General features: G+C 47.7%; 1 protein-coding gene across 1 annotated transcript; it reads right to left on the bottom strand.

Moving 5' to 3' along the window:
• Positions 1–1,273: 1,273 nt before the first annotated feature.
• On the bottom strand, positions 1,274–17,451 carry LOC135567759 (CDK5 and ABL1 enzyme substrate 2-like). The gene is made up of 3 exons (XM_065014979.1): positions 17,393–17,451; positions 3,137–3,365; positions 1,274–1,421 (listed from the first exon to the last, which is right to left on the bottom strand). The coding sequence occupies exons 2-3, from the start codon at positions 3,317–3,319 to the stop codon at positions 1,359–1,361; spliced, it is 246 nt and encodes an 81-aa protein (XP_064871051.1). The 5' UTR covers positions 3,320–3,365; positions 17,393–17,451; the 3' UTR covers positions 1,274–1,358.
• Between the last annotated feature and the right edge of the window lie 5,974 nt (positions 17,452–23,425).

Genomic DNA, 23,425 nt, shown 5'->3' with positions numbered 1-23,425 from the left:
CAGTGTAACCTGGCCCAGTGTAACCTGGCCCAGTACAGCTAGGCTTGGCTCAGCTTGGCTCCAGAGTAACCTGGCCCAGTACAGCTAGGCTTGGTTCAGCTTGGCTCCAGTGTAACCTGGCCCAGTACAGCTAGGGCTTGGGTCCAGTGTAACCTGGCCCAGTACTGCTAGGGCTTGGCTCCAGTGTAACCTGGCCCAGTACAGCTAGGCTTGGCTCCAGTGTAACCTGGCCCAGTACAGCTAGGCTTGGGTCCAGTGTAACCTGGCCCAGTACAGCTAGGCTTGGGTCCAGTGTAACCTGGCCCAGTACAGCTAGGGCTTGGGTCCAGTGTAACCTGGCCCAGTACAGCTAGGGCTTGGGTCCAGTGTAACCTGGCCCAGTACAGCTAGGCTTGGGTCCAGTGTAACCTGGCCCAGTACAGCTAGGCTTGGGTTCAGTGTAACCTGGCCCAGTACAGCTAGGCTTGGGTCCAGTGTAACCTGGCCCAGTACAGCTAGGCTTGGGTCCAGTGTAACCTGGCCCAGTACAGCTAGGCTTGGGTCCAGTGTAACCTGGCCCAGTACAGCTAGGGCTTGGGTCCGTAGGGGGATCGACTAGATCACCAGAAGGATACAAAGTGAAAGTAAAGCTCTTTATTTCGAAGGTTTCTCAGATGACTGAGAAACCTGTAAAGGGAGTGACTTATTGATGGCTACGGTGAGTCACAAATCTATTTTTTGGAATGATCTTGGGTGACATCGCTCACTTTGTTCATGGTGTGTTTTTTGATTACGACACCCCTCACAGACAAGGGTCCAATCAAGCCGAAGCAATATCTGAGATTAGAATATTCTCCAGAACGGGAGACGATGATATAAGAAATCACACTTATAAATGTGGATGTCTTAAATCGCACCTCTGGATGCATAAACTTACAGTCATGTTCTCTCCCATTGTTTACACCTGGGGTTCTCCTTGGTCTGCTCATGCCTTCCATTTACAATCATTTCAGCAGCAGGTGTTCATAAATGGAAGGCAGCAGAATGTGTGAAGGTCACACTGAACTTTTTGTCTTTCAGAGATTTGAGAGAGAGTTTGTCATATGACTTTGACATGACTGTTTGAGAGAGAGTTTGTCATGACTGGACACTTGGACTGTGAATGCTGTGTTTGTATGTGTACGTACACATTTGTGTGTGTGTGTGTGGATGTGTACATACACATTTGTGTGTGTGCGCGGGCGTGTTTTATTTGGTTAGGTATCTGTCCACGTCTGGTTGCACTCACATGTCTAGCGCCCCCAGTTGCCGCGCATCCTGTTCTCCCTCCAGTGAACCGCCTGTTGTTTGGGACAGTGAGTCGCTGTCGTAGGTCCCGTTCACTTCCTCCTGCGTGATGATGTCATAGGCCGCGTCATCAGACTTGGCGCTGGGGTCCGACACTGCACAGGACGTCAAAACCAGTCATGTACCTGTAACACTTTACTGTAGCCTCTTATGTATACATTCATAAAGCCTTCATAAGAGCTACATAAGACATGACAGGAAGTCAAACCTATGCCTATTCCAATACCAGACAGTCATACACGTTTTACACAGAGAAAAGCCATTGTTAAGATAACATTGTGTGTTTAACAGACTGTGATCACCAAGGCTTTTCTCTGGATGTACTTTACCAGCCTGTCTACTATCCTCAGAGGTAGACGCAGTGTTGCCAACTCATTTTCAGGGTAAGTTGCTAGAGACAGGTTGATTTGTAATGACGTAAAACTGCGTCATTACATAGAATACACAATAACGTCACTCAAATTGACTGGCCATCTCTGCAAAAAAATATGATTTGACATTTGTTCAGGTACAGACTCCCACTCTTTTCTGTACTTCTGGCTGTACAATTTTGATTGAGACATGTTGATTGATGTTGTAAGTTCTGTTCAAGATCAAACATTAGTGACCAACTATAATCATTGGGTTTGGCTCATCGAACCCGTACTACTGTTGCCGCAGTCAGCCAACAATGATTTGCAATTTGCTGAAATTGCTGCTGGCCTGCTGCTGCCTGGGCACGAGCTGAGCGCCTGCTGCTGACATCACTCACAATGCACTTTTGCAGCCAGGCACATGTGTTGTGACTGACTGTGTGACAGAGAAAATCGCTTTTGTGTGATTTAGATGGAAAATGCGTGCATTTTAACATTTGAGTCACCTTTCAAAAGTTGCTAAAAGTTCCAAATACATTTTTTAAAGTAGCTAAATTTGTTGCTAGGTGCTGTTTGAAAAAAAAGTTGCCAGGGTAGTCTGAAAAGTTGCTAAATCTAGCAACGAAATTGCTAAGTTGGCATCACTGGGTAGACGTATATCCTATATGTTCAAGCACTTCTCTTTTTATATGGGCATAATCATAGAATTACATATAAAATCCCTATTAATATAATAGGGTCTTTATGGGCCTAATAGTGAAGATATGTTGTTTAACTTTGAAAATGTATTAGCCTACCTTTTAATGTGGCATAAACACAACAAGTCATGATGTTTTTATCCGATTGTCAAACAATTACTCCAAAAGGCTTGCCTGACGACTCAAACTGAATTATTCCGCTGCATTATGTTCACTAGATACTTTAGTTCACTAGATACTTTAGTTCACTAGATACTTTAGTTCACTAGATACTTTTTGTGGCGACTTCAAAATGAGGGGTGTTGTACAAAACAAAACAAGAGTATTGGGACAAATTCACTTTTATGTGTATTAAAGTTGTCAAACGTTTAGTCTTTTAGTCCCATATTCCCAGCAGACAAGGACCTCATCAAGCTTGTGACTCTACGAACTTGTTGGATGCATTTGTTGTTTGTTTTGGTTGTGTTTCATATTATTTTGTGCCCAATAGCAATGAATGGAAAATAATGTATTGTCATTTTGGAGTCACTTTTATTGTAAATACGAATATAATATGTTTCTGAACACTTCTACATCAATGCGGATGCTACCATGATTATGGATAGTCCTGAATGAATCATGAATAATGATGAGTTACAGAGGCACAAATATCATACCCCCCCAAAAAATGCTAACCTCCCCTGTTATTGTAATGGTGAGAGATTAGCATGTCTTGGGGGGTATGATATTTGTGCGTTTGCATATGTGTGTACATCTCACCTTTAACCCTGGGAGTGGGTTTGTAGGGGCTGGTTCGGGGGGTGAGTGAGGACCAAAACTGGGGGGAGGTGGCTGGGTATCGGAGGGGCTCAGCTCACCCTCGGTGAACCTCTCCACCACGGCGCTGTGCTGGGAGTAACACTCCCTGCAGCAACGCTCCTTCTTCCCACTGTGCTTGGTCATCACAAAGTTGTTACTACAGTAGTAGCAGAAGACACGTCCACACAGCCTGAAACAAGAAGAGTGTACTGTAGTATTAGAACACTGTGGAACATTCACCCAAAACCTGAAACCTCTCAGATGTTCTCATTTTCTGGAAACTATTGTACAACAGTTAAATAGAGCGGAGCACCTTTTCTCTCAACATCAATTCAAGAGTTACATTCAAATTACCAGTCAGACCGAAGTCTGTGGAAGCCACGATACAAACAAAACAAAGTCACTGACTCTCTCTGACGTGTCCAGTCAGCTCTAAAAGCAATAGAAGCACTACCAGTACAGCTTCCTCTGCCAATACCTCAATTACCTCGACACCGGTGCACCCGTACAATGCCTCTGTACCGGTACCCCCTGTATATAGCCTCCACATTGACTCTGTACCGGTACCCCCTGTATATAGCCTCCACATTGACTCTGTATCTGTACCCCCTGTATATAGCCTCCACATTGACTCTGTACCGTAACACCCTGTATATAGCCTCCACATTGACTCTGTACCGTAACACCCTGTATATAGCCTCCACATTGACTCTGTATCGGTACCCCCTGTATATAGCCTCCACATTGACTCTGTACTGGTACCCCCTGTATATAGCCTCCACATTGACTCTGTATCGGTACCCCATGTATATAGCCTCCACATTGACTCTGTACCGGTACCCCCTGTATATAGCCTCCACATTGACTCTGTATCGGTACCCCATGTATATAGCCTCCACATTGACTCTGTACCGGTACCCCCTGTATATAGCCTCCACATTGACTCTGTATCGGTACCCCATGTATATAGCCTCCACATTGACTCTGTACTGGTACCCCCTGTATATAGCCTCCACATTGACTCTGTATCGGTACCCCATGTATATAGCCTCCACATTGACTCTGTACTGGTACCCCCTGTATATAGCCTCCACATTGACTCTGTATCGGTACCCCCTGTATATAGCCTCCACATTGACTCTGTACCGTAACACCCTGTATATAGCCTCCACATTGACTCTGTACCGTAACACCCTGTATATAGCCTCCACATTGACTCTGTATCGGTACCCCCTGTATATAGCCTCCACATTGACTCTGTACTGGTACCCCCTGTATATAGCCTCCACATTGACTCTGTATCGGTACCCCATGTATATAGCCTCCACATTGACTCTGTACCAGTACCCTGTATATAGCCTCCACATTGACTCTGTATCGGTACCCTGTATATAGCCTCCACATTGACTCTGTACCGGTACCCCATGTATATAGCCTCCACATTGACTCTGTACCAGTACCCCCTGTATATAGCCTCCACATTGACTCTGTACCGTAACACCCTGTATATAGCCTCCACATTGACTCTGTACCAGTACCCCCTGTATATAGCCTCCACATTGACTCTGTACCGGTACCCCTGTATATAGCCTCCACATTGACTCTGTACCGTAACACCCTGTATATAGCCTCCACATTGACTCTGTACCGGTACCCCCTGTATATAGCCTCCACATTGACTCTGTACTGGTAACCCCTGTATATAGCCTCCACATTGCATCTGTACTGGTACCCCCTGTATATAGCATCCACATTGACTCTGTACTGGTACCCCCTGTATATAGCATCCACATTGACTCTGTACCGGTACCCCCTGTATATAGCCTCCACATTGACTCTGTACTGGTAACCCCTGTATATAGCCTCCACATTGCCTCTGTACTGGTACCCCCTGTATATAGCCTCCACATTGACTCTGTACCGGTACCCCCTGTATATAGCCTCCACATTGACTCTGTACTGGTACCCCCTGTATATAGCCTCCACATTGACTCTGTACCGTAACACCCTGTATATAGCCTCCACATTGACTCTGTACCGTAACACCCTGTATATAGCCTCCACATTGACTCTGTACCGGTACCCCCTGTATATAGCCTCCACATTGACTCTGTACCGTAACACCCTGTATATAGCCTCCACATTGACTCTGTACCGGTACCCCTGTATATAGCCTCCACATTGACTCTGTACCAGTACCCCTGTATATAGCCTCCACATTGACTCTGTATCGGTGCCCCTGTATATAGCCTCCACATTGACTCTGTACCGGTACCCCCTGTATATAGCCTCCACATTGACTCTGTACCAGTACCCCCCTGTATATAGCCTCCACATTGACTCTGTACCGTAACACCCTGTATATAGCCTCCACATTGACTCTGTACCAGTACCCCCTGTATATATAGCCTCCACATTGACTCTGTACCGGTACCCCTGTATATAGCCTCCACATTGACTCTGTACTGTAACACCTGTATATAGCCTCCACATTGACTCTGTACACGGTACCCCTGTATATAGCCTCACATTGACTCTGTACTGGTAACCCCTGTATATAGCCTCCACATTGACTCTGTACCGGTACCACCTGTATATAGCCTCCACATTGACTCTGTACTGTAACACCCTGTATATTCCCTCCACATTGACTCTGTAGCGGTACCCCCTGTATATAGCCTCCACATTGACTCTGTACCGGTACCCCCTGTATATAGCCTCATATTGACTCTGTACCGGTACCCCTGTATATAGCTCCACATTGACTCTGTACCGTAACACCCTGTATATAGCCTCCACATTGACTCTGTACCGTAACACCCTGTATATAGCCTCCACATTGACTCTGTACCGTAACACCCTGTATATAGCCTCCACATTGACTCTGTACCGGTACCCCCTGTATATAGCCTCCACATTGACTCTGTAGCGGTACCCCCTGTATATAGCCTCCACATTGACTCTGTACCGGTACCCCATGTATATAGCCTCCACATTGACTCTGTACCGTAACACCCTGTATATAGCCTCCACATTGACTCTGTACTGGTACCCCCTGTATATAGCCTCCACATTGACTCTGTACCGTAACACCCTGTATATAGCCTCCACATTGACTCTGTACCGTAACACCCTGTATATAGCCTCCACATTGACTCTGTACCGGTACCCCCTGTATATAGCCTCCACATTGACTCTGTAGCGGTACCCCTGTATATAGCCTCCACATTGACTCTGTAGCGGTACCCCCTGTATAGCCTCCACATTGACTCTGTACTGGTACCACATGTATATAGCCTCCACATTGACTCTGTACCGTAACACCCTGTATATAGCCTCCACATTGACTCTGTACTGGCACCCCCTGTATATAGCCTCCACATTGACTCTGTACCGTAACACCCCTGTATATAGCCTCCACATTGACTCTGTACTGGTACCACATGTATATAGCCTCCACATTGACTCTGTACTGGTGCCCCTGTATATAGCCTCCACATTGACTCTGTACTGGTAGCCCCTGTATATAGCCTCCACATTGACTCTGTACCGTAACACCCTGTATATAGCCTCCACATTGACTCTGTACCGGTACCCCCTGTATATAGCCTCCACATTGACTCTGTACCGTAACACCCTGTATATAGCCTCCACATTGACTCTGTACCGTAACACCCTGTATATAGCCTCCACATTGACTCTGTACCGGTACCCCCTGTATATAGCCTCCACATTGACTCTGTACCGTAACACCCTGTATATAGCCTCCACATTGACTCTGTACCGGTACCCCCTGTATATAGCCTCCACATTGACTCTGTACCGGTACCCCATCTATATAGCCTCCACATTGACTCTGTACCGGTACCCCCTGTATATAGCCTCCACATTGACTCTGCACTGGTACCCCCTGTATATAGCCTCCACATTGACATTGACTCTGCACTGGTACCCCCTGTATATAGCCTCCACATTGACATTGACTCTGCACTGGTACCCCCTGTATATAGCCTCCACATTGACATTGACTCTGCACTGGTACCCCCTGTATATAGCCTCCACATTGACATTGACTCTGCACTGGTACCCCCTGTATATAGCCTCCACATTGACATTGACTCTGCACTGGTACCCCTGTATAGCCTCCACATTGACATTGACTCTGCACTGGTACCCCTGTATATAGCCTCCACATTGACATTGACTCTGCACTGGTACCCCCTGTATATAGCCTCCACATTGACATTGACTCTGCACTGGTACCCCCTGTATATAGCCTCCACATTGACATTGACTCTGCACTGGTACCCCCTGTATATAGCCTCCACATTGACATTGACTCTGCACTGGTGCCCTGTATATAGCCTCCACATTGACATTGACTCTGTACTGGTACCCCTGTATATAGCCTCCACATTGACATTGACTCTGTACTGGTACCCTGTATATAGCCTCCACATTGACTCTGTACCGGTACCCCTGTATATAGCCTCCACATTGACTCTGTACCGGTACCCCATGTATATAGCTCCACATTGACTCTGTACCGGTACCCCTGTATATAGCCTCCACGGTGACTCTGTACCGTAACACCCTGTATATAGCCTCCACATTGACTCTGTACCAGTGCCCCCTGTATATAGCTCTCCACATTGACTCTGTACCGGTACCCCTGTATATAGCCTCCACATTGACTCTGTACTGTAACACCCGTATATAGCCTCCACATTGACTCTGTACCGGTACCCCTGTATATAGCCTCCACATTGACTCTGTACTGGTAACCCCTGTATATAGCCTCCACATTGACTCTGTACCGGTACCACCTGTATATAGCCTCCACATTGACTCTGTACTGTAACACCCTGTATATTCCTCCACATTGACTCTGTAGCGGTACCCCTGTATATAGCCTCCACATTGACTCTGTACCGGTGCCCCTGTATATAGCCTCATATTGACTCTGTACCGGTACCCCTGTATATAGCCTCCACATTGACTCTGTACCGTAACACCCTGTATATAGCCTCCACATTGACTCTGTACCGTAACACCCTGTATATAGCCTCCACATTGACTCTGTACCGAACACCCTGTATATAGCCTCCACATTGACTCTGTACCGGTGCCCCCTGTATATAGCCTCCACATTGACTCTGTAGCGGGCCCCCTGTATATAGCCTCCACATTGACTCTGTACCGGTACCCCATGTATATAGCCTCCACATTGACTCTGTACCGTAACACCCTGTATATAGCCTCCACATTGACTCTGTACTGGTGCCCTGTATATAGCCTCCACATTGACTCTGTACCGTAACACCCTGTATATAGCCTCCACATTGACTCTGTACCGTAACACCCTGTATATAGCCTCCACATTGACTCTGTACCGGTACCCCTGTATATAGCCTCCACATTGGACTCTGTAGCGGTACCCCTGTATATAGCCTCCACATTGACTCTGTAGCGGTGCCCCCTGTATATAGCCTCCACATTGACTCTGTACTGGTACCATGTATATAGCTCCACATTGACTCTGTACCGTAACACCCTGTATATATAGCCTCCACATTGACTCTGTACTGGCACCCCTGTATATAGCCTCCACATTGACTCTGTACCGTAACACCCTGTATATAGCCTCCACATTGACTCTGTACTGGTACCACATGTATATAGCCTCCACATTGACTCTGTACTGGTACCCCTGTATATAGCCTCCACATTGACTCTGTACTGGTACCCCTGTATATAGCCTCCACATTGACTCTGTACCGTAAACACCCTGTATATAGCCTATCACATTGACTCTGTACCGGTGCCCTGTATATAGCCTCCACATTGACTCTGTACCGTAACACCCTGTATATAGCCTCCACATTGACTCTGTACCGTAACACCTGTATATAGCTCCACATTGACTCTGTACCGGGTACCCCTGTATATAGCCTCCACATTGACTCTGTACCGTAACACCCTGTATATAGCCTCCACATTGACTCTGTACCGGTACCCTGTATATAGCCTCCACATTGACTCTGTACCGGTACCCCTGTATATAGCCTCCACATTGACTCTGTACCGGTACCCCATCTATATAGCCTCCACATTGACTCTGTACCGGTACCCCTGTATATAGCCTCCACATTGACTCTGCACTGGTACCCCTGTATATAGCCTCCACATTGACATTGACTCTGCACTGGTACCCCTGTATATAGCCTCCACATTGACATTGACTCTGCACTGGTACCCCTGTATATAGCCTCCACATTGACATTGACTCTGCACTGGTACCCCTGTATATAGCCTCCACATTGACATTGACTCTGCACTGGTACCCCTGTATATAGCCTCCACATTGACATTGACTCTGCACTGGTACCCCTGTATATAGCCTCCACATTGACATTGACTCTGCACTGGTACCCTGTATATAGCCTCCACATTGACATTGACTCTGCACTGGTACCCCTGTATATAGCCTCCACATTGACATTGACTCTGCACTGGTACCCCTGTATATAGCCTCCACATTGACATTGACTCTGCACTGGTACCCCCTGTATATAGCCTCCACATTGACATTGACTCTGCACTGGTACCCCTGTATATAGCCTCCACATTGACATTGACTCTGTACTGGTACCCCTGTATATAGCCTCCACATTGACATTGACTCTGTACTGGTACCCCTGTATATAGCCTCCACATTGACTCTAATATCGGTACCCCCTGTATATAGCTCCACATTGACTCTGTACCGGTACCCCATCTATATAGCCTCCACATTGACTCTGTACCGGTACCCTGTATATAGCCTCCACATTGACTCTGTACCGGTGCCCCCTGTATATAGCCTCCACATTGACTCTGTACTGTAACACCCTGTATATAGCCTCCACATTCCTCTGTACCGGTGCCCCTGTATATAGCCTCCACATTGACTCTGTACTGGTAACCCTGTATATAGCCTCCACATTGACTCTGTACCGGTACCACCTGTATATAGCCTCCACATTGACTCTGTACTGTAACACCCTGTATATTCCCTCCACATTGACTCTGTAGCGGTGCCCCCTGTATATAGCCTCCACATTGACTCTGACCGGTGCCCTGTATATATAGCCTCATATTGACTCTGTACCGGTGCCCCTGTATATAGCCTCCACATTGACTCTGTACCGTAACACCCTGTATATAGCCTCCACATTGACTCTGTACCGTAACACCTGTATATAGCCTCCACATTGACTCTACCGTAACACTGTATATAGCCTCCACATTGACTCTGTACCGGTGCCCCTATATAGCCTCCACATTGACTCTGTAGCGGTACCCTGTATATAGCTCCACATTGACTCTGTACCGTACCCCATGTATATAGCCTCCACATTGACTCTGTACCGTAACACCCTGTATATAGCCTCCACATTGACTCTGTACCGGTACCCCCTGTATATAGCCTCCACATTGACTCTGTACCGTAACACCCTGTATAGCCTCCACATTGACTCTGTACCGTAACACCCTGTATATAGCCTCCACATTGACTCTGTACCGGTACCCCCTGTATATAGCCTCCACATTGACTCTGTAGCGGTACCCCCTGTATATAGCCTCCACATTGACTCTGTAGCGGTACCCCCTGTATATAGCCTCCACATTGACTCTGTACTGGTACCACATGTATATAGCCTCCACATTGACTCTGTACCGTAACACCCTGTATATAGCCTCCACATTGACTCTGTACTGGCACCCCCTGTATATAGCCTCCCCACATTGACTCTGTACCGTAACACCTGTATATAGCCTCCACATTGACTCTGTACTGGTACCACATGTATATAGCCTCCACATTGACTCTGTACTGGTACCCCTGTATATAGCCTCACATTGACTCTGTACTGGTACCCCTGTATATAGCCTCCACATTGACTCTGTACCGTAACACCCTGTATATATAGCCTCCACATTGACTCTGTACCGGTGCCCCTGTAGTAGCATCCACGGTGACTCTGTACCGTAACACCCTGTATATAGCCTCCACATTGACTCTGTACCGTAACACCCTGTATATAGCCTCCACATTGACTCTGTACCGGTACCCCCTGTATATAGCCTCCACATTGACTCTGTACCGTAACACCCTGTATATAGCCTCCACATTGACTCTGTACCGGTACCCCCTGTATATAGCCTCCACATTGACTCTGTACCGGTACGCCCTGTATATAGCCTCCACATTGACTCTGTACCGGTACCCCATCTATATAGCCTCCACATTGACTCTGTACCGGTACCCCCTGTATATAGCCTCCACATTGACTCTGCACTGGTACCCCCTGTATATAGCCTCCACATTGACATTGACTCTGCACTGGTACCCCCTGTATATAGCCTCCACATTGACATTTGACTCTGCACTGGTACCCCTGTATATAGCCTCCACATTGACATTGACTCTGCACTGGTACCCCCTGTATATAGCCTCCACATTGACATTGACTCTGCACTGGTACCCCCTGTATATAGCCTCCACATTGACATTGACTCTGCACTGGTACCCCCTGTATATAGCCTCCACATTGACATTGACTCTGCACTGGTACCCCTGTATATAGCCTCCACATTGACATTGACTCTGCACTGGTACCCCTGTATATAGCCTCCACATTGACATTGACTCTGCACTGGTGCCCCTGTATATAGCCTCCACATTGACATTGACTCTGCACTGGTACCCCCTGTATATAGCCTCCACATTGACATTGACTCTGCACTGGTACCCCTGTATATAGCCTCCACATTGACATTGACTCTGTACTGGTACCCCTGTATATAGCCTCCACATTGACATTGACTCTGTACTGGTACCCCTGTATATAGCCTCCACATTGACTCTGTATCGGTGCCCCCTGTATATAGCCTCCACATTGACTCTGTACCGGTACCCCTGTATATAGCCTCCACATTGACTCTGTACCGGCAACCCTGTATATAGCCTCCACATTGACTCTGTACCGGTACCCCATCTATAGCCTCCACATTGACTCTGTACCGGTGCCCCCTGTATATAGCCTCCACATTGACTCTGTACCAGTACCCCTGTATATAGCCTATCACATTGACTCTGTACTGGTAACCCTGTATATAGCCTCCACATTGACTCTGTACCGGTACCACCTGTATATAGCCTCCACATTGACTCTGTACTGTAACACCCCTGTGTATTCCTCCACATTGACTCTGTAGCGGTACCCCTGTATATAGCCTCCACATTGACTCTGCATTTCCCTGTATATAGCCTCATATTGACTCTGTACCGGTACCCCCCTGTATATAGCCTCCACATTGACTCTGTACCGTAACACCCTGTATATAGCCTCCACATTGACTCTGTACCGTAACACCCTGTATATAGCCTCCACATTGACTCTGTACCGTAACACCCAATATATAGCCTCCACATTGACTCTGTACCGGTACCCCTGTATATAGCCTCCACATTGACTCTGTAGCGGTACCCCTGTATATAGCCTCCACATTGACTCTAAACCGTACCCCATGTATATAGCCTCCACATTGACTCTGTACCGTAACACCTGTATATAGCCTCCACATTGACTCTGTACTGGTACCCCTGTATATAGCCTCCACATTGACTCTGTACCGTAACACCCTGTATATAGCCTCCACATTGACTCTGACCGTAACACCCTGTATATATAGCCTCCACATTGACTCTGTACCGGTGCCCCCTGTATATAGCCTCCACATTGACTCTGTAGCGGTACCCCCTGTATATAGCCTCCACATTGACTCTGTAGCGGTGCCCCTGTATATAGCCTCACATTGACTCTGTACTGGTACCATGTATATAGCCTCCACATTGACTCTGTACCGTAACACCCTGTATATAGCCTCCACATTGACTCTGTACTGGCACCCCTGAATATAGCCTCCACATTGACTCTGTGCCGCAACACCCTGTATATAGTATCCACATTGACTCTGTACTGGTACCACATGTATATAGCCTCCACATTGACTCTGTACTGGTACCCCTGTATATAGCCTCCACATTGACTCTGTACTGGTACCCCTGTATATAGCCTCCACATTGACTCTGTACCGTAACACCCTGTATATAGCCTCCACATTGACTCTGTACCGGTACCCCTGTATATAGCCTCCACATTGACTCTGTACCGTAACACCCTGTATATAGCCTCCACATTGACTCTGTACCGTAACACCCTGTATATAGCCTCCACATTGACTCTGTACCGGTACCCCTGTATATAGCCTCCACATTGACTCTGTACCGTAACTTGCCCTGTATATAGCCTCCACATTGACTCTTGCACGTACCCCCTGTATATAGCCTCCACATTGATCGTACCGGTACCCCTGTATATAGCCTCACATTGACTCTGTACGATTTTACATCTATATAGCCTCCACATTGACTCTATTACCGGTACCCCTGTATATAGCCTCCACATTGACTCTGTACTGGTACCCCCTGTATATAGCCTCCACATTGACATTGACTCTGTACTGGTACCCCTGTATAGCCTCCACATTGACATTGACTCTGCACTGGTACCCCTGTATATAGCCTCCACATTGACATTGACTCTGCACTGGTACCCCTGTATATAGCCTCCACATTGACATTGACTTTGCACTAAACCCCTGTATATAGCCTCCACATTGACATTGACTCTGCACTGGTACCCCTGTATATAGCCTCCACATTGACATTGACTCTGCACTGGTACCCCTGTATATAGCCTCCACATTGACATTGACTCTGCACTGGTACCCCTGTATATAGCCTCCACATTGACATTGACTCTGCACTGGTACCCCTGTATATAGCCTCCACATTGACATTGACTCTGCACTGGTACCCCCTGTATATAGCCTCCACATTGACATTGACTCTGCACTGGTACCCCCTGTATATAGCCTCCACATTGACATTGACTCTGCACTGGTACCCCCTGTATATAGCCTCCACATTGACATTGACTCTGTACTGGTACCCCCTGTATATAGCCTCCACATTGACATTGACTCTGTACTGGTACCCCCTGTATATAGCCTCCACATTGACTCTGTATCGGTACCCCCTGTATATAGCCTCCATTATTGACTCTGTACCGGTACCCCTGTATATAGCCTCCACATTGACTCTGTACTGGTACCCCTGTATATAGCCTCCATATTGACTCTGTACCGGTGCCCCCATCTATATAGCCTCCACATTGACTCTGTACCGGTACCCCTGTATATAGCCTCCACATTGACTCTGTACCGTAACACCTGTATATAGCCTCCACATTGACTCTGTACCGGTACCCCTGTATATAGCCTCCACATTGACTCTGTACCGTAACACCCTGTATATAGCCTCCACATTGACTCTGTACCGGTGCCCCCTGTATATAGCCTCCACATTGACTCTGTACCGGTACCCCTGTATATAGCCTCCACATTGACTCTGTACCGGTACCCCCTGTATATAGCCTCCACATTGACTCTGTACCGTAACACCCTGTATATAGCCTCCACATTGACTCTGTACCGGTACCCCCTGTATATAGCCTCCACATTGACTCTGTACCGTAACACCCTGTATATAGCCTCCACATTGACTCTGTACCGTACCCCTGTATATAGCCTCCACATTGACTTTGTACCGGTGCCCTGTATATAGCCTCCACATTGACTCTGTACCGGTACCCCCTGTATATAGCCTCCACATTGACTTTGTACTGGTAACCCCTGTATATAGCCTCCACATTGACTCTGTATCGGTACCCCTGTATATAGCCTCCACATTGACTCTGTACTGGTACCCCCTGTATATAGCCTCCACATTGACTCTGTACCGGTGCCCCATCTATATAGCCTCCACATTGACTCTGTACCGGTACCCCTGTATATAGCCTCCACATTGACTCTGTACGTGCCCCCTGTATATAGCCTCCACATTGACTCTGTACCGTAACACCCTGTATATAGCCTCCACATTGACTCTGTACCGGTGCCCCCTGTATATAGCCTCCACATTGACTCTGTACCGTAACACCCTGTATATAGCCTCCACATTGACTCTGTACCGGTACCCCCTGTATATAGCCTCCACATTGACTCTGTACCGGTACCCCTGTATATAGCCTCCATTGACTCTGTACCGGTACCTCCTGTATATAGCCTCCACATTGACTCTGTACTGGTAACCCCTGTATATAGCCTCCACATTGACTCTGTACCGGTACCCCCTGTATGTAGCCTCCACATTGACTCTGTACTGTAACACCCTGTATATTCCCTCCACATTGACTCTGTACCGGGTACCCCTGTATATAGCCTCCACATTGACTCTGTACGTGCCCCCTGTATATAGCCTCATATTGACTCTGTACCGGTACCCCTGTATATAGCCTCCACATTGACTCTGTACCGGTACCCCCTGTATATAGCCTCCACATTGACTCTGTACCCCCTGTATATAGCCTCCACATTGACTCTGTACCGGTACCCCCTGTATATAGCCTCCACATTGACTTTGTACCGGTACCCCTGTATATAGCCTCCACATTGACTCTGTACCGGTGCCCCCCTGTATATAGCCTCCACATTGACTCTGTACTGGTAACCCCTGTATATAGCCTCCACATTGACTCTGTACCGGTACCCCCTGTATATAGCCTCCACATTGACTTTGTACCGGTACCCCCTGTATATAGCCTCCACATTGACTCTGTACCGTGTACCCCTGTATATAGCCTCCACATTGACTCTGTACTGGTAACCCCTGTATATAGCCTCCACATTGACTCTGTACCGGTTGCCCCTGTATGTAGGCTCCACATTGACTCTGTACTGTAACACCCTGTATATTCCTCCACATTGACTCTGTAAGGTGCCCCCTGTATATAGCCTCCACATTGACTCTGTACCGGTACCCCCTGTATATAGCCTCATATTGACTCTGTGCCGGTACCCCTGTATATAGCCTCCACATTGACTCTGTACCGTAACACCCTGTATATAGCCTCCACATTGACTCTGTACCGTAACACCCTGTATATAGCCTCCACATTGACTCTGTACCGGTACCCCCTGTATATAGCCTCCACATTGACTCTGTACTGGTAACCCCTGTATATAGCCTCCACATTGACTCTGTACCGTAACACCCTGTATATAGCCTCCACATTGACTCTGTACCGGTACCCCCTGTATATAGCCTCCACATTGACTCTGTAGCGGTACCCCCTGTATATAGCCTCCACATTGACTCTGTACTGGTACCCCCTGTATATAGCCTCCACATTGACTCTGTACCGTAACACCTTGTATATAGCCTCCACATTGTCTCTGTACTGGTACCACATGTATATAGCCTCCACATTGACTCTGTACTGGTACCCCCTGTATATAGCCTCCACATTGACTCTGTACCGGTACCCCCTGTATATAGCCTCCACATTGACTCTGTACCGGTACCCCATCTATATAGCCTCCACATTGACTCTGTACCGTAACACCCTGTATATAGCCTCCACATTGACTCTGTACCGGTACCCCCTGTATATAGCCTCCACATTGACTCTGTACCGTAACACCCTGTATATAGCCTCCACATTGACTCTGTACCGGTACCCCCTGTATATAGCCTCCACATTGACTCTGTACCGGTACCCCCAATATAGCCTCCACATTGACTCTGTACGTAACACCCTGTATATAGCCTCCACATTGACTCTGTACGGTACCCCTGTATATAGCCTCCACATTGACTCTGTACCCGGTACCCCTGTATATAGCCCCGCTATTGTTATTTACTGCTGCTCTTTATATTTGTCATTCTTACCTCTTCCCTTTTTGGGAATTTTCTTAAAACTGAATTGTCTGTTAGGGCTTGTAAATAAGACTGTATTCAGCGCATGTGACAAATAACATTGGTTTGATTTTACTTCCTGTTTCCACTACATGCACTGATCACTAATCCAAATCTCAAGACTGGCAGTGTATTGTGTGAAAACACAAGTTGAAATCTCAGTCAAATCATTGCCTACTCTTCCTCTGCTATCTGGTTGTGTTGCTAGTAGCGCTTAACATGTTGTCCATTGTTCCTGTAACAAGACATAACAAGGCCATCTAGTGAGTCAGCGCCCTCTCTGTGCCCACCTGCAGTTATGTCGGCGTAACCACCAGGTGAAATGGGCCTGGCAGCCCAGGCAGTGGGTGGTCTCTTGTCCTGCAACAAACCGCTCCTCTGCCCACAGCTTCTGCTCAAACTCCAGAGCGTCCGATTTCTGCCACAGAACATCCTTATCCCTGCAGGAGCACACACACACACACACACACACACACACACACACACACACACACAATACATTTTTTATGTTTGGATCCAGCATCGGAGTACAAAGGACCCAAAAGATCACAAACACACAGACAGACAGACACCCAAAGACACACACACACACAGGTAGGCGGTTAAGGCGTCAGCATGCTTCAGTTCCGCTGGCGGCTAGCCGAAGTCGGCTCGTTGAACCGAACAGGTGTGCTCACATAAAAGACATTCACTTGAAAAACACGGAAAAAGCGTCAATAGTACTGTTTGTCTATTTTGAGATGCTGTTAGCCAGCATTCACTTCCTCACAATATTCAGAATTACTCTAAGATAATTTAAGAAATCTGTCATTAACTTTGACGTTTTGGACGAGAAGTCCAAAACTAAGATGTTTGGAACAGTATTTCTCAATGACTAAATGTGCATGAATGACAACAAAGACTGTACTGAAGAATCCCTACTGTTGACCAATCACTGATGTAGGGGCGTAGACTTTGGCTACCAACTTCGGCTTGCCTCAAGAAAAAAATTTGTGCCCGAACAACCGGAAAAAAAACGTAAGTAAATCCAAAACAAACAAAAACATCAAAAATGTCATAATATTTGCACAAACTCTTCCAGCTGGGAAGCATGCGGATGCCTTTAGAGGGCAGGACCTGCTGTTAAAAACAACACGGTTACATCCGTCTGGGAAGCATGCGGATGCCTTTAGAGCAGGACCTGCTGTTAAAACAACACGGGTTACATCCGGCTGGGAAGCATGCGGATGCCTTTAGAGAGCAGGACCTGCTGCAAAAACAACCCGGTTACATCCGTCTGGGAAGCATGCGGATGCCTTTAGAGAGCAGGACCCTGTTAAAACAACACGGTTACATCCGGCTGGGAAGCATGCGGATGCCTTTAGAGAGCAGGACCTGCTGTTAAAACAACACGGTTACATCCGTCTGGGAAGCATGCGGATGCCTTTAGAGGGGCAGGACCTGCTGTTAAAAAACACGTTGTTACATCCTGCTGGGAAGCATGCGGATGCCTTTAGAGAGCAGGACCTGCTGTTAAAAACAACACGGTTACATCCGTCTGGGAAGCATGCGGATGCCTTTAGAGAGCAGGACCTGCTGTTAAAAAAAAAACAACACGGTTACATCCGTCTGGGAAACATGCGGATGCCTTTAGAGAGCAGGACCTGCTGTTAAAACAACACGGTTACATCCGGCTGGGAAGCATGCGGATGCCTTTAGAGAGCAGGACCTGCTGTTAAAAACAACACGGTTACATCCGGCTGGGAAGCATGCGGATGCCTTTAGAGAGCAGGACCTGCTGTTAAAACAACACGGTTACATCCGTCTGGGAAGCATGCGGATGCCTTTGAGAGCAGGACCTGCTGTTAAAACAACACGGTTACATCCGTCTGGGAAGCATGCGGATGCCTTTAGAGAGCAGGACCTGCTGTTAAAAGAACACGGTTACATCCGGCTGGGAAGCATGCGGATGCCTTTAGAGAGCAGGACCTGCTGTTAAAAACAACACGGTTACATCCGCTACAGGAAGCATGCGGATGCCTTTAGAGAGCAGGGCTGTTAAAAATAACACGGATCCCTGCTGCGGATGCCTTTAGAAAGGACCTGCTGTTAAAACACGGTTACATCCGTCTGGGAAGCATGCGGATGCCTTTAGAGGGCAGGACCTGCTGTTAAAAACAAAGTTACATCCGGTCTGGGAAGCATGCGGATGCCTTTAGAGAGCAGACCTGCTGTTAAAAGAACACGGTTACATCCGTCCTGCGGATGCCTTTAGAGAGCAGGACCTGCTGTTAAAAGAACACGGTTACATCCGTCTGGGAAGCATGCGGATGCCTTTAGAGAGCAGGACCTGCTGTTAACACGGTTACATCCGTCTGGGAAGCATGCGGATGCCTTTAGAGAGCAGGACCTGCTGTTAAAAACAACACGGTTACATCCGTCTGGGAAGCATGCGGATGCCTTTAGAGGGCAGGACCTGCTGTTAAAAACAACAGGACTGGGAAGCTGCGGATGTTAGAGAGCAGGACCTGCTGTTAAAACAACACGGTTACATCCGTCTGGGAAGCGGATGCCTTCAGAGGGCAGGATGTTAAAACAACACGGTTACATCCGGCTGGGAAGCATGCGGATGCCTTCAGAGGGCAGGACCTGCTGTTAAAAACAACACGGTTACATCCGGCTGGGAAGCATGCGGATGCCTTTAGAGAGCAGGACCTGCTGTTAAAACAACCCGGTTACATCCGTCTGGGAAATGGACTTTAGAGAGCAGGACCTGCTGTTAAAAAGGTTACATCCGTCTGGGAAGCATGCGGATGCCTTTAGAGAGCAGGACCTGCTGTTAAAAACAACACGGTTACATCCGGCTGGAAGCATGCGGATGCCTTTAGAGGGCAGGACCTGCTGTTAAACAACACGGTTACATCCGTCTGGGAAGCATGCGGATGCCTTTAGAGAGCAGGACCTGCTGTTAAAACAACACGGTTACATCCGCCAAGCATGCGGATGGAAGCAGGACCTGCTGCGGTTACATGCCATGCGGATGCCTTCAGAGGGCAGGACCTGCTGTTAAAAACAACACGGTTACATCGCTGGGAAGCATGCGGATGCCTTTAGAGAGCAGGACCTGCTGTTAAAACAACCCGGTTACATCCGCCTGGGAAGCATGCGGATGCCTTTAGAGAGCAGGACCTGCTGTTAAAAACAACACGGTTACACCTGGGAAGCATGGATGCCTTTAAGGACCTGCTGTTAAAAACAACACGGTTACATCCGGCTGGGAAGCATGCGGATGCCTTTAGAGAGCAGGACCTGCTGTTAAAAACAACACGGTTACATCCGTCTGGGAAGCATGCGGATGCCTTTAGAGAGCAGGACCTGCTGTTAAAACAACACGGTTACATCCGTCTGGGAAGCATGCGGATGCCTTTAGAGAGCAGGACCTGCTGTTAAAAACAACGGTTACATCCGGCTGGGAAGCATGCGGATGCCTTTAGAGAGCAGGACCTGCTGTTAAAACAACACGGTTACATCCGTCTGGGAAGCATGCGGATGCCTTTAGAGAGCAGGACCTGCTGTTAAAAACACGATTTACATCCGGCTGGGAAGCATTTACAGGACCTGCTGTTAAAACAACACGGTTACATCCGCTGGGAAGCATGCGGATGCCTTTAGAGAGCAGGACCTGCTGTTAAAAACAACAGGTTACACCTGCATGGATGCCTTTAAGGACCTGCTGTTAAAAACAACACGGTTACATCCGTCGAAGCATGCGGATGGAAGCAGGACCTGCGGATCCGGCTGGGAAGCATGCGGATGCCTTTAGAGAGCAGGACCTGCTGTTAAAAACAACACGGTTACATCCGTCTGGGAAGCATGCGGATGCCTTTAGAGAGCAGGACCTGCTGTTAAAAACAACACGGTTACATCCGTCTGGGAAGCATGCGGATGCCTTTAGAGGGCAGGACCTGCTGTTAAAAACAACACGGTTACATCCGTCTGGTTGTTCCCCTCTTGATCATCAGGATATTGTCTGCTCAGTTAGGTTTCTTTAGGCATGGTTTCTTTGTAATCAGTGAATCATATATTTGTGTGATTTGTGGGTATTTGAGGACTAAATTTAGTGTCCACCTGCTCATGGACTCTCTAACATCCCCAAGGACTGCGGTTGAAAACGAGCTAAAACCGTCACTTTTACTGAAACGTCGATTAATGTGTACTGTCCCTGTAAAAATGAACTCGATAAAGTCAACAAAATCATTATTCATGCTATTCTGGTTATATTGTCCTAATCTAATTTTACATGCACTTCCAACGACCCCCTGTTCTGATGTACTGTACGTCTCTCTGCCAATGAGCAGTTGGAATATAAAAAATGTAGGAGTAAATTAAGACAAACAAAAAAGATTGTGGTTAAATAAGGACACCCCAGGGGAGCTGGCATTGTGTTTTATGCCCTACAGGGGATGAGAGCTATGCAAATAGGAGAGACACACACACACACACAGAGAAACACACACACATATACACACACACACACAGAGAGAGATAGAGAGAGAGAGAGAGAGAGAGAGAGAGAGAGAGAGAGCAATGCCTGCCAAAAAAACTGAAAATTCATAAGCAGACGAGAGCTGTCGCTTTCTGTTCCCTCTTAATATCCCCCTCTCGCTGTCTTCCTCCTTGATATCCCCCTCTCGCAGTCTTCCTCCTTGATATCCCCTCTCACTGTCTTCCTCCTTGATATCCCCCCTCGCTGTCTTCCTCCTTGATATCCCCCTCTCACTGTCTTTCTCCTTGATATCCCCCCTCACTGTCTTCCTCCTTGATATCCCCCCTCGCTGTCTTCCTCCTTGATATCCCCCTCTCACTGTCTTCCTCCTTGATATCCCCCTCTCGCTGTCTTCCTCCTTGATATCCCCCTCTCGCAGTCTTCCTCCTTGATATCCCCCTCTCGCTGTCTTCCTCCTTGATATCCCCCTCTCGCTGTCTTCCTCCTTGATATCCCCTCGCTGTCTTCTTCCTTGATATCCCCCTCACTGTCTTCCTCCTTGATATCCCCTCTCGCAGTCTTCCTCCTTGATATCCCCCTCACTGTCTTCCTCCTTGATATCCCCCTCACTGTCTTCCTCCTTGATATCCCCTCTCAATTTCTTCCTCCTTGATATCCCCCTCACTGTCTTCCTCCTTGATATCCCCCTCTCGCTGTCTTCCTCCTTGATATCCCCTCGCTGTCTTCTTCCTTGATATCCCCCTCACTGTCTTCCTCCTTGATATCCCCTCTCGCAGTCTTCCTCCTTGATATCCCCTCACTGTCTTCCTCCTTGATATCCCCCTCACTGTCTTCCTCCTTGATATCCCCTCTCAATTTCTTCCTCCTTGATATCCCCCTCACTGTCTTCCTCCTTGATATCCCCCTCACTGTCTTCCTCCTTGATATCCCCCTCACTGTCTTCCTCCTTGATATCCCCTCTCACTGTCTTCCTCCTTGATATCCCCCTCGCTGTCTTCTACCTTGATATCCCCCTCGCTGTCTTCTACCTTGATATCCCCTCTCGCAGTCTTCCTCCTTGATATCCCCCTCACTCTCTTCCTCCTTGATATCCCCCTCACTGTCTTCCTCCTTGATATCCCCTCTCACTGTCTTCCTCCTTGATATCCCCCCGCTGTCTTCTACCTTGATATCCCCCTCGCTGTCTTCCTCCTTGATATCCCCTCACTGTCTTCCTCCTTGATATCCCCCTCGCTGTCTTCTACCTTGATATCCCCTCACTGTCTTCCTCCTTGATATCCCTCTCACTGTCTTCCTCCTTGATATCCCTCTACTGTCTTCCTCCTTGATATCCCCCTCGCTGTCTTCTACCTTGATATCCCCCTCGCTGTCTTCCTCCTTGTTATCCCCCCTCACTGTCTTCCTCCTTGATATCCCCTCTCACTGTCTTCCTCCTTGATATCCCCCTCGCTGTCTTCTACCTTGATATCCCCCTCGCTGTCTTCCTCCTTGATATCCCCTCACTGTCTTCCTCCTTGATATCCCCTCGCTGTCTTCTACCTTGATATCCCCCCTCACTGTCTTCCTCCTTGATATCCCCTCTGACTGTCTTCCTCCTTGATATCCCCTCTCACTGTCTTCCTACTTGATATCCCCCCTCGCTGTCTTCTACCTTGATATCCCCGCTGTCTTCTACCTTGATATCCCCTCTCACAGTCTTCTACCTTAATATCCCCCTCTCACTGTCTTCCTCCTTGATATCCCCCCTCGCTGTCTTCTACCTTGATATCCCCCCTCACTGTCTTCCTCCTTGATATCCCCTCTCACTGTCTTCCTCCTTGATATCCCCTCTCACTGT

The sequence above is a fragment of the Oncorhynchus nerka genome, unplaced genomic scaffold (assembly GCF_034236695.1).
Source record: "Oncorhynchus nerka isolate Pitt River unplaced genomic scaffold, Oner_Uvic_2.0 unplaced_scaffold_1832, whole genome shotgun sequence".
Lineage (NCBI taxonomy): Eukaryota > Metazoa > Chordata > Actinopteri > Salmoniformes > Salmonidae > Oncorhynchus > Oncorhynchus nerka.
Note: the sequence above shows the minus strand (reverse complement) of the source record. Positions and strands in the feature narration are given on the sequence as shown.

Excerpts from the sequence above, each read along its gene's own strand:
- LOC135567759 (XM_065014979.1), bottom strand. The coding sequence starts at position 3,319 with ATGACCAAGCACAGTGGGAAGAAGGAGCGTTGCTGCAGGGAGTGTTAC. Across the intron at positions 1,422-3,136 it reads ACCCACTCCCAGGGTTAAAG|TGTCGGACCCCAGCGCCAAG; the intron begins GTGAGATGTACA and ends CGTCCTGTGCAG.